This window comes from Volvox carteri (assembly GCF_000143455.1).
Source record: "Volvox carteri f. nagariensis unplaced genomic scaffold VOLCAscaffold_242, whole genome shotgun sequence".
Classification (NCBI taxonomy): Eukaryota; Viridiplantae; Chlorophyta; class Chlorophyceae; order Chlamydomonadales; family Volvocaceae; genus Volvox; species Volvox carteri.
The window spans coordinates 10,464-22,405 of record NW_003307778.1 but is presented as its reverse complement, the minus strand read 5'-3'; the positions used below and the strand labels follow the sequence as shown (position 1 = coordinate 22,405).

General features: G+C 58.1%; 2 protein-coding genes across 2 annotated transcripts; one reads left to right on the top strand and one right to left on the bottom strand.

The window, feature by feature from the left end:
* Positions 1–2: 2 nt before the first annotated feature.
* On the top strand, positions 3–4,259 carry VOLCADRAFT_100944 (uncharacterized protein; the record flags this gene model as incomplete). The annotated part of the gene is made up of 6 exons (XM_002959429.1): positions 3–12; positions 283–740; positions 989–1,746; positions 2,440–2,543; positions 3,164–3,501; positions 3,909–4,259. The coding sequence occupies 6 exons, from the start codon at positions 3–5 to the stop codon at positions 4,257–4,259; spliced, it is 2,019 nt and encodes a 672-aa protein (XP_002959475.1).
* Positions 4,260–5,671: 1,412 nt separating this feature from the next.
* VOLCADRAFT_100943 (uncharacterized protein) lies at positions 5,672–10,711 on the bottom strand (the record flags this gene model as incomplete). The annotated part of the gene is made up of 6 exons (XM_002959428.1): positions 5,672–6,208; positions 6,482–6,586; positions 6,855–7,385; positions 7,715–7,861; positions 8,736–8,744; positions 10,625–10,711. 6 exons carry the CDS (start codon positions 10,709–10,711, stop codon positions 5,672–5,674), a joined length of 1,416 nt encoding a protein of 471 aa, XP_002959474.1.
* Between the last annotated feature and the right edge of the window lie 1,231 nt (positions 10,712–11,942).

Sequence of the window (11,942 nt, the reverse complement as noted above, 5' to 3'; positions counted from 1 at the left end):
AAATGCATGCAGGTAGGAATGCAACCGCCTGTTTGTAAGTGTCTGAGTGTTCGTCTCCGTACCTTGCGGTGCCGTACTGTTCATGCTCTCTATCCATCCCTATATACCCCCGTTTACCGCGCTGCGCTGTCTATTAAAAGCAATGTCCATCCACCCACCCATCCATCCATCCATCCATCTATATATCCAGCCAGCCAGCCAGGTAGGTAGGCAGCCCGGGCCCATTCTCTCCACTTCCTTCCCCTTCCCCCGTGTCTTCCGAACCACCACCTCACACGCCAGGCCTGGGGCACACCGCGGAGGCCCTCCACGCGCTCAACGAGACCATGCGTCTGGCGCAGCAGTGCGGCGACCCCGTAGTGCTGCTACACGCTCTGTCCGTGCTGTGTAGGCTGCTGGCGGCTATCGCACCCGGCGCGCCCGGACTGCCGCCCCACGGCCCCGCAGCCCTTCGCTCCAGCCTGGCTCACCACGTACAGCTGTTGCGCATGCTGCGCCGCTGCCGGGAGCGCGGACGGGAGCTGGGGCAGCCGCACCTGACGGCGTTTGCGCAGCTAGCGGCGGCGCGATTTGCCATGCTGCATGACGTGGAGCCGAGTGACAGCGGCCTGCATGCGCCGCCGGGGTCACTGACGGCGGCGGCCGCGGCGGCGGCGGTGCCGCCTTCGGCTGGCGCCGCGCCGGCGGAGGCGCCCGCCGGCGCCGGAGGTGAGGGAGAGCTGCGCGCTGCACCGCTCATGGTGAGCAACTTGTCAATGGCAAAGGAGAGAGTGAGAGAGAGAGAGGGGGGGACGGCTGCCCGTATCCGCATAACTCAATATGACGGGGAGGTGGGGGGCCATAACGCTGCTGTAACCGTGCCGTTGGTGGAAGCCACCGCGCTCTTTCCGCGCATTTGCCACGCTTTTGGACAGCCCGACTAAACCCCCCCGACCTCTTACTTTTCCCCCTTTGTTCACTTCCTGCCCTGTTGTTGTTATTGCCACAGGTCTCATGTGCTGTGCGGGATACCCATGCACTGGCTACCGCCGCGTCTCTCTCCGCCGCCGCGCCTGCGGCGCCGCCGCCGACCGCCGCCGACGGCACCCCGCCACCGCCACAGCGCGCCGCCGCCGCCGCCTCGGACCTGTACTCCTCCCCCCTACTCTTTGACCGCTCCCTGCCGATAGGTGCTGCCGCTGCCATGGCGGATGCCGTACAGCAGCTCGCCGGCGCCGCACACCTGTTGCAGTCTGCCGCGTGGGCACTACACGGCCACAACACTCTAGAACGAGCCCACACGATGATGTATTTGGCGGCGTTTTCGGACCCGCAGGTCGGTTGCGGCACACCGGCGCGTTTCGAGGATCGCAGTACGGCATGTGCACAGCTGGTGGCGGCAGTGGCGCGGCGCGGCCCGGCAGCGGCACGAGCCGCCGCGGCGGCGTGCCTAGGGCTGCTGGCGGCCAGTGTGTGCTGCGACGGCACTGAGGATTCGTCGCCGTCGTACTCTGAATCTTCCGCTGGCGGCGGCGCGGCGACGGCAGTGACAGCAGCGGCGGCGGAGGGAAGTACAAAGGCATCCGGCGGGTGGGATGGCGGCTGCAATGCTCTGGCGTTGTGGGGCGGTCCTGCGCTGGCGGCGGCATGGTTGTGTGCCGTACATGACCGTGCGCTGGCGCTGGGAGATTCTGCTGCGGCGGCCCAGCTAGTGGGCCAGCTTTGTGCGCTATCGGACCCCCAGGCGCATCGCGATGTGGAGATCAGGTGTGAGGCAGGCGGTACATACTTGAAAGACACACGCACACACACACACACACACACTCTCTCTCTCTCTCTCGCCATTTCCTCCTCTCGGCTCAGATTCTTAAGACCTGCAAAACTATGTATAGCCGGCTGGACTGCTTGGCCCCAAGCCCCGTCCCTCTTCGCTTCCCATTCCTGCCGGGCTCAATACCGCTCAATAAAGTCTTTTCCCACCCTCACCCCATCCCTGGACTGGATTGGGCTGACTCTTGGGATGCGGCTTCCTAGCTCCCTCTCCTCCCCTCCTCTCCCCGAGGTCGCCGCACTTCCAAGAACGCCTCTTGGTCAGTCCTACTCTTGGTACACTCTTGCCCTGGCAGCAGCTTCACTCGTTCGTGGTTCGTCTTTCCCTCCCCTTTCTGCGGGTATTGGTGTCTATAATGTATGTGTATATGGGGTCCCCCCCGGAGCAAAGCTCCGTAAGTGCTACTGGTGGTTGCTGCTGATTTGCGTCATCGCGCTTGGGATTCCCAATATTCGGTGAGGGGCCAAAAAGGGGCCCGGATGCCATATTGGTTTGGACTTGTCACCGCAGTTAACACCCTTTATTGCCGCTTCTTGCTTCTTGTCAGCGTAATTCTTCCATCTCTCCCTTCCCTCTCTCTCCGCGGCTTCTACCCCCAACTGCTCCCCCCCAAACTGGCCCCCCCCCAGGTTGGAGGCCGCCCGCCGGGGTGTGCTCAACCTGTTGGCCGCGGGCGCCACGGAGGAGGCCCACCGGGCAGCTACGGAGCTCTTTGCGCGCTGTGCAGATGCAGGTCAGGTCGGGGTGGGCCCGGGGGTGGGGACTATTCAGTTGTGGTGCTTTGGACATCTTTTGATGCTAATCTGGTTGCTTTCCGTCCGAGGGGGAATTATTATGTAGTAGGTAATCCCGTGGCTCCATGGCGACGTGAACTGGTTTCGGAGCTTCGAAAGCTGGTTGCAACCTGTGGGAAGGCATGTCGTGTGCGGGGTTTGGCGGGAAGGGGGCTTAGGGATTGGCGATGTAGGAGAGGAGGGGGGGGAGGAAAGGTGGGGAAAGACGAACCACGAACGAGTGAAGCTGCTGCCAAGGAAAGAGTGTACAAAAAGCAGGAATGACCAGGAAAAGGGGGGAGGGGGTAATGACGAGGGTAGTTAACAGTCTCCAGGGGGGGCGGGAGAGGAAGAAATCGGGTTCGAGGGTTTACGGCAGTAGGGGGGCAGCACACACAGCCGGGGGCCCCCGCAGCACGTCTATTCCTTTGTGGCATGCGAGTCTGCGTTTCTGCACCTATGCACAGCGGGGCCCCCATCCCCACACTAGTCCTGCCTCCTAGCGGCCCGGCCTTCCTGTCTCTTCCCCCCCCGACGCCCCTCCACCTAAACCCCAAATGCCCTCCACCTCTCCTTCCAGGCCTCCAAGCTCCAGCCCTCCGCTGCCTCATGCTGCTAGCGGAGGTGCACCTGGCGGCTGGAGATCCCCACGGAGCCTTCCTGCACGTGCTGGCGTGTCTGCTGCCCGCGCAGCCGGGACCGGGGCCCGCGGGAGGTGGCGTCTTTGCGGCAGCGGCCGCGGGCGCCGCCGCTGACAGCAGTAGCCTGGGTGCTGCGGTGGCTGGCGGCGGCAGTGGTGGCGGCCGTGGTGGTCGCAGCCACGACCTGCTGGCTGCGGAAGCTCTGGTGTTGTTGTGCCGAGTGTGGTATGAGCTGTCGGACGGGCAACAGCTAGAGGAGGTGTTGGTGCTGCTGCAGGTAATGCTGTTGCTGCTGTGCACGTGTGTGTCTGTGTATGTATGTTTCTTGTGTGTTTTGTGTCTGTGTAAGAGATTAGAGACAAGAAGATCGAGAGATTGAAAATGTGGATGTGTTTTTATGCGTCTGTTTTGTATGCGCGATGTGTGTGTTCCCCGGTGTCTCCGCCATGAGGTGGTCGCACCCCTGTACAGGGGGGGAAGGGCTCTCACCAGCTGCCAAGCCGAATATTCCCTACGGGTCCTCGTGCCCACCTTCACCAGCAGGGGGGTGGCGGATTTCAAATTGCACTTCCAGAAATCTTGAGACCGCTGGCGTAGGTCAGGGCCCCACCGCTTCCGCCATCAATTTCTCTCTCCTGCCCCTCTCCTCCCCTCCCTTTCTTTCCCCCCCTTTCACTTGAGCAGGATGCGCTACCGCTCATACTCGCCCACGGATCTGTACATCTACAGGCACGTGCTCAGCTGGTGTTGGCGGAGATGGTCATGTCGGAGGCCAGCTCGCCCGCCGACCTGACGCACTGCTATAGCCAGCTACAACGCCTGCTGGCAGGCGCCGCACAGGCCGCGACAGCCGCCGAAGACTTTCGCATGGCGGCGCAGGCGGCATGCATGCTGGCATGGCTTCATCACAGCCAGGGTTCGGTTTCGGAGCGGGACACGGCAGCGGCGCTGCAAGAGACGCTGTTGGACCGGCAGGCGGAGGCGGAGGCGGCGTGTGCGTCGGAGGGCCGGACGCTTCATGTTTTGAGGGCCTAGGTTCCTGTGATGGCAATGGCTGATGGTTGCCTTGGGTTTGTGGTTTTGGGGTTAAGGTGTTTTTCTAGATGACACTGCCGACGCGGGCTGTTGGGGGGAATGTCAGTTAACTGTTTGCCCTGGTCATGATGGTGGTGGCAGCGGTGGTAGCGGTCGGAATGAAGTTCTTCGCAGGTGTGTGCAGACTGAATGGAGCTTGTTCTTGCCACTATGTACGAAAGGAAAAACGTAACGGCGGCTTGTGCACGGCCCACGGGCCCAAGTACAGAATGACTACCAGCCTCGAGCCGCAGCTCGTAACCCTTCCGCTGTGTCAAACAGCGCAATAACAATCAGTTTGACATTTCACTTATAAAATGAACTGACATAACTCGTCACAACTCGCTCCAAGGGGTTCGCTCCTGGATGCGCTCCAGCTCCCGAAGCAGCGCCGAGGTGTACGGCCCAGCAGGTTGCGGCAGCCAGCAGTCCCACGGGTCGGTGCCCCAGGCGTTGTCTGCGTCCATGGAAAAGCGCCGTGCCTTACCGCCCCCAGCGGCCGAGACCACCGGCCACAGCATCAGCGCTAATTATCTCACCATGGGTACATAACAGCAGCAGCAACAAACCATAAACCCCCTAAAATTAGGTCCTCAGCGGATAGCACCTAAGGCTCATCCTATTCCTCCCTTTCCCCTCCTTTTTTCACAGCATCAGAGGGCAAATCAGAGCAAAGTGATGAAGGCCAAGCCAAATAGCAAAATAGGCCTCCCATCCCCCCTGACGGGCCTTCCCCGACAAACCTGCCGGACAAAACACGCGGCTTAGCGGTTGGATCCGCTTGATGCTGGCCCCCGGGTGCGGGCGTGTGACGTGGACGAGCGGGTGAGTTGGAGCCGGGTGGGAGAGGGACAGAGATTGGCCAGCAGGTTGGCTCAGTCATAGACGCGTATGCTATACTCTCCGTGTGGGAACTCTCACTATCCTAGCAGCTACTTGCTAGCAGCCATTAGCCTACCTTATTTTGCCTGCCCACCTACCCACCTAACAGCCTACTTGCCTTCAGGGCCGGTGACTAATATCATTCTTACTTCCGCATCGTGCCACCCTTCCCAGAGCCGAATCCCGGCTGCCACAGAGTTGCACAACTGCACAGTGCGCCAAAGCTGGCCAAATGGATGCCTGTAACACCTCCCATTCCCCGTCATGGCGTAGCAGCTTGTTCATTACCATGATCGCTGCTCGCATAGTACAATACGGCGATCTGTCCGTTCTCTGCAAAATCAACATGTGACACGGTACACCCGCCCATACACCATCCCAACCGGTCAGGCCATCCGCCTTCACCTGCTGAGTCCCAAATCTCCACCCGGAAACCACCCTTACACCCAAGCACCCATAGTCGCCTCTAGGGCCCCCTCCCGGCCCCCCCCTTACCAGTTGGTGATGAAGGCCTCCCGCCAGCTGCTCCGGTCCGCAGCCCGGGGCGGCTCCAGAACCACCCTCAGCCCCAACCGCCGTGCAGCCTCAATCACACGGACCTGAACCAGCCCAGGCAGCGCGGCGTCCGCTTGCCGCCCGCAAACCTGCAGCGCCACCTGCTCCTCCTCCTTCTCCTCTTCGCCCGCGTCCTCCTCCATGTACCCCACCTTCTCGCCTGGTCTACCAGTGATTGGGCTAGGGCGGGGAAGGGCTGCGGGCGCCAACAATTCGGCCCCCGTCGGCGCCTTCGGTTTCGGATTCGGATTTGGTGGATCTGTCGATCCAGGTAGTGGCGGTCGATCTAGTCGACATTCACTCATGTTGGGCACAGCGGCCAAGGAGGGTAGCGGTTGTGGTGGTTGTGGTGTTTCTGATGGGGTGGTGTTGGAGCGCTGCTGTTGGGAGGATGTGTTTCTAATGTTGGTTATGACGGCAAAGTTGGTTGTAAGGCCCTCCAAAATGCGGCCGCTGACGTCAGACAGAAGGACCTGCAGTCGTCACAATGGGGACTGGGATGGGGGTGAGGACGGTTGAGGTTAGGCGTGGGGCTGGACAAGTGACGGATGTAAAACCGATGCATATGAAACACGCAGTCGTGGTGAATAGCGGTGGGGCGGGTAGGGACAGGTAAGAGGAGGAGATTGAAGTGAAACCCAGCACTTCGACCACACTTCAAATTTTTTCTCCTCCTCCTCCTACTACTACTACTACTGTACGGCCCCCCCCACCCCCCCCGCCCCAGCCACCCCGCCGGCCCCCACCTCGGCGGCCTCCGGCGGTCTGCGGTCCTCATATTGCCGCCGCTCCAACACCCAGTTCGCCGCCTTGGCGCCCGGAAGACAGCGAGGCCGACCCAGCACCGCCGCCTGGAGCCAGCACCACCACCACCACCACCACCAGCATCACCACCACCAGCACCGCCACCACCACACATGGAAGGACCGGACAGGCGAGGGGACAGCATCAACATCCATGCGAGGGTGGACGAGCCTGGTATATAGCCCTGGCTGTGTCGTACCGGCGTGGGAGGAGTGACGTAAGCACGGAGGCCGCAGCAACCATGCGGCAGTAGCAGTAGCAGTACCAGTAGCAGTAGCACATAGAAAATCAGCCTCACCGCCAGGAAAGGCCCACCAGGTGGCCACCCACTCTCCCCCGAGTCACACGTCCCCGTTTCCATGCCTGTACTGCGTACTCCGATCCATACGGTGGCGGTTGTACGGCCTTGCAGTACACAGCAATGCTGACGGACGAGCTCCTGCCCCGGCCTAAGCCGACGGCGACATCGTTGTTGTTGTTGTTGTCATGTGTACGACGACCTTCAGAGGCTCCTCCGTCAAAACCGCCCCCCGGATTCAGGGCGGCACTAGGAGGGCCACAGCCCACAGCGCCATAGTCTTCAGCAGCCCCGCCTCCACACGGGGCTGGGGCTGCTGACTCAGTGGATGCCGCTACTGCTGCTGCTGTTGCTGCTGCTGGCGGGTTGTCCACGGCAGTGACTGCGGCGGCTGTCGCGGGTGCATCGGGCTTTGGAATACAGGGGGCTGCGGCGGTGCTGCTGATGGTGGTGGAGCTGGTGATGGCGTTGCTTCCAGGGGACGTCGCGGTCCGGGCCTCCGTTGTTGGCGGCAGCAACGGTGCGATGCACACCACCAGCATGGCATGCTGAGGAGGGTGCAAGGTGCAAGGGGGGAGGTGTACCAGCGGGGATGAGGTCAGCGGCACTGCACGATTCGGTGGTGGGGTGGGCTGGTGGCGTTCATCAGGGGCACAGGAAAGCAAACTTCATGGGAGCGATCTAGAACTTCCTTAACGTCGCATTAATATAACCCCCAACAATCAACTGACCAAGACGTTCCCCTCAGTGCCCGGAGGGGTAACATAACAAAAAAAGTTTTTATTCTTAAAGGTTATTTTTACTCAAAGCCGCATCCATATTGGCGCCACAAGCACCATTCGTGTGTATAACCACATGACGCCGATGAGTGACCGACCGGGGGATCGGGGGAAACCTCCTCATCCTCCCGTTGGCTTGGCAGTTGGCTTGGCAGGGGTGATTTCACCGCATAAAAGGCCTTCAGCGCCGTCTTCACTGCAGTGCGCACTTCCTTGTCAAAGAAATCAGCCAGGGAGGCGCCCTGCTGACACACGGAAATTTCCATACACACACACACAGTCAAACCCCGCCGTTGTAAGAGGGGACAATGAATGGATGGAGGTGGATAGCTGGTTACAGGGGGACGGTGAGTTGTCCTGGTGTTTTAAGGCGAGTTTTCATATGGCAACTTGAACATCAACAAGGACATCCCAGCGATTCCAACCCGGACGGCCACTCCTGTTCATTATTTCAGTTATTATTATCACTGCAGCAATTCAGGCCACACAAGATTGCTCTCTCCCACGCAGTTGAGGGCACCTGGGCGTTGAGGGATGCAAGCAACGAATGGAAAGGCCGTGACGGCAGAGTGTTGAGGATTTCGATGCCCCTGTGGCCCAGCGTTTTAAATTGATGAAGTGGATGAACGTAGGTGCGCCATGAGAGTCTGGGACAGGCAAGGACAATAACGGAACGAAAAAATGCGACTGGATGTTACCGGAGTAGGCGGTCGCGGTGGAGAGGCCAGTCAAGAATCATGCCTTCCGGGGTAATAAGTGCAGTCGTATAGACTCCATCTCTATGCTTTGTAAGGGCTTGCTGTGGCGTGAGCTTGCAATTATCGTCAAGGCAGCTATTTTCAAACAAGATAACGCGATGGCCTAAAGAGTGCATCGTGGTCAAATTGTTTCCAGATAGCTACATGACAGCTTTCCAAGCAGAATTCCGTGCCACGACTCGAGCTGAGGAGGAAGTCGTTAAGAAAAAAGACCTAACATCTAAGACATTTTAGCCCGAATGCCTATACTTGGCATTGTGTACTTGGCCTTGAAAAGAATCAAATCTGCATCCTCAGGGTCAGGGCACAAACGCGCACGAGTCGGTGTGTTAACGCCCTACCGTTACATACCGCTGCTTACCGTTGAAAGCTGGTTGTGGTAAGTTAGTGCGATGGGAACCGAAGCAGAGGTAGGCAATTCGGTTTCTACGGCTGCGGGAAGGCATAATTCGGTTAATAAACCTAAAAACTTTTTGGGGCGCCTTCCAGTGTACGGGCCGAAACCTTACTGCCAATGCCGAAATAGTTTCCGTTTTTTGGACCCTTCTGCGAAACCTGCCGGAACCTGCCGGAACCTGCCGAAACCCTGAAAATGCTGTATTTTATGACGTCCATGGTATGCAAACGTTGTTCGTGGGCCCTATGTGCCTTTGCGCCTCATGGGACCTGCTCATGTGTGTCCGAAGGCACTCCGGGGGCACTTTTGCGCGATATGGACGCGCATCTCCTGAAGGCGCCCTTGCTTGGACTCGGTCCGGCAGTACTTGCAGATGATAGTCCAGTTCTTACATTTTGCATTATATTTTTTCTTCTCAAAATGAGCCCAAACGGTCTGATCAGCGGTCCTTCCGCCCTTGTTTTTGACCGAATCTGTGTCTGCACTGACAACGGAAGTTGTCTGAGACATTGATAAGATAAACTCAACATTCGCAGAGTTTCGCAGCCTTGCACAACGCGCCTACACTTTGAAACTATTCAAAGTAGGTTCCGCCGTACGGCGCTAGCCGAAAGGGGCCGAAACTAGTTTCGGCATTTCCGCAGAACCAGGACCTCTTCGCCGGAATCACCGAAACTAGTTTCGGCAGGTTTCCGTTTCGGCAGGTTTCCGTTTCGGCCCGAACACTGGCGCCTTCCTTCTTTACTAAGTTAAACACAGAGTTCAAGTCCAGCACGAGGCCCTACGGGCCGCAATAGAGGCTGCAAATCACGTCTTTTGGTCAAATTTTGGTCATTAGGGACCCGCAGCTGCGGCCTTAAGACGAATTTCGGTTGCGGGTACTGTGGTGCGGACCCGCAGGACCCGCCTTATTTGCCGACCTCTGGTCAGTCTGACTGCTTTGTATTGCATCATGACTACAATACAGTTTTCAACCTGTTCAACCCTCAAATAGTGTCTCAATTAGCACTAATCTTTCCCAGGATGCAGTCAATTTGGCTGCTGCCTCTCCGTCTCAACCGTCTCTTGCTCTGCCTCACTCTCATCATCTCACATCTCATCCCATCCCTTCTCCAGTCACATCCACCAGCCCTGCCATGCTCATCTAAATGTCTGTGTCCGCGCCCACTGCTGCTGGCCTGGCATCATTGCCCTCATCGACAGGTGCCTCCGTAGTGGTGGGAACGGCTGCAGCTGTTTCCTCTGTGGCCTCCTGAGCTGCTTCCTGCAGCCCCGGTGCCTCGCTTGCAGCTCCCTGCATATCCAAGAAAGCCCAAAGAATAGGAAATAAGAAACAAGAAATCAGGCAACAAATGAAGCTTTAAAGCTTACCTCATGAATCTTCAGCAGCCTTAGGAGCCTCACGACCTTCGCCGAAGTCGCCGCCGCCGCCGCCGAAGCCGCCGCCGCCGCCGCCGAAGCCGCCGAAGCCGCCGCCGCCGAAGCCGCCGAAGCCGCCGCCGAAGCCGCCGCCGCCGCCGCCGAAGCCGCCGAAGCCGCCGCTGAAGCCGCCGAAGCCGCCGCTGAAGCCGCCGAAGCCGCCGCGGCCGCGGCCACGGCCACCCTTTGCTCCTCCAAAGCCTTCATGACCACTCCAGCATCAACCTACAACGAAAAACGGAAAGAAGCATCATATTAATTTCTGTTGTAAGAATATCCAGGAAGTGGGTTGTCTGAGCATAGTTTTAGTAAACCAGACCCCATTAACAATACAGAGATTGTCTAGTGTTATTTTAGTTTACTAAAATTACACTAGACAATACAGTATTGAAATACCTGTTGGTTGCTGCTGGAGCTTGGTCCGGGACCGGCACCTGTGGTGCTCGTTGATGGTCCCGTGGGACCACCACCTCCCGAGGAGGACTTGGCTGCGTTGTCACTGCAAGATATACAACAGACATAATTGTTAAACATGCTTTCCTGACCTGTAAACATGATATGCTTGAGTTACGCATATACAAGTGCGGGAGGAGAGAAAATCAAAACCTACATTCTACGCCTCAACCGACTATAGGAGGACTTTTTCCTCCTGTAAAATGCTGAGTTAAAAGAAGCTGTAAAGTCTATATCTGCTACACTTATGGGGTCTAGCTCTGGAATGGGGAAGAGGTTGATCATGAGCAGTGACTGGGGCTGGTATTTGGCCATTATATACGTATTGGAAAAATTAGATGACATAACAGCCGCCACCTCGCCCGGAAACGTTTAAAATGCAGACATATCGGGTGCCGGCGGACCGGGCGCCGTACACGCTCGTCCAGCTGGGCGACCTAAGTGGGACGCGCGCGGGGACGCGACCTGTTCGACCTGGCAACTCGCAGATTTTGGTCGGCTCGCGCGACATTTCATTAGAGGACCTTTGTATGGAACTTTTTCAGGTCGCTCGAGCGTCGCAGGAGCAGTGGCGACGCACTTTGTGGAGTGATGCACGTCCATGGAGTCCAGGAATTAACTTTGCGCAAGCAGCCACTCTGTATGGCCAAGTAGCAATCCAATTTCCATTCTTCGTAAAGAATCGGGAGAGTAACGCTACAGGAGCGTCCATATAATAATAGGACAAGGGGCTCCGCTCGTCAAAGTAGACTTTGACGTGGTGGCGTTAGTAGAACCAAAACTAACTCCAGAAAAGCTTTACGAAATTCATCAAGAATACGGTGAACCCAAAGATAAGAACAAGCGGAACCTTGCGGAACCGAACGCAATCGATCAACGCAGCGATCACTCATGAAAACACCAAGAGATGCAATGGAGGCTCACTCTAGGAACCAGGATTCCAAGGACAAAGAGGTTCGGCAGGTCAACTCGTCGGGTCAAGTCAAGTCGCATGTCGCACGAAGTGCATTTTCCACAGGACAACGTATTACAAGTGACCGATTATCTCCGACACTGTCACATTTACATGCGCCGCACGGTGGTGGCCTGGTGGGGCTGCGGGACCTCTAACCGCGGTGGGTGGTGGGGGAGCCACCCTGCGGCAGCATCACTCCTGGGCCTGCCCCGTGGCCCTGGGCACGGTGGGCCAAATTCAATTGCAGATGGTTGTTCGGGTGAGCCGAGCAAAGCTCTGGCTGATGCAAGCGCCACCCCTTGGAGGGCTGTGTGTAGGTTGTGGTAGTGTGTCCTGAGGTGCCT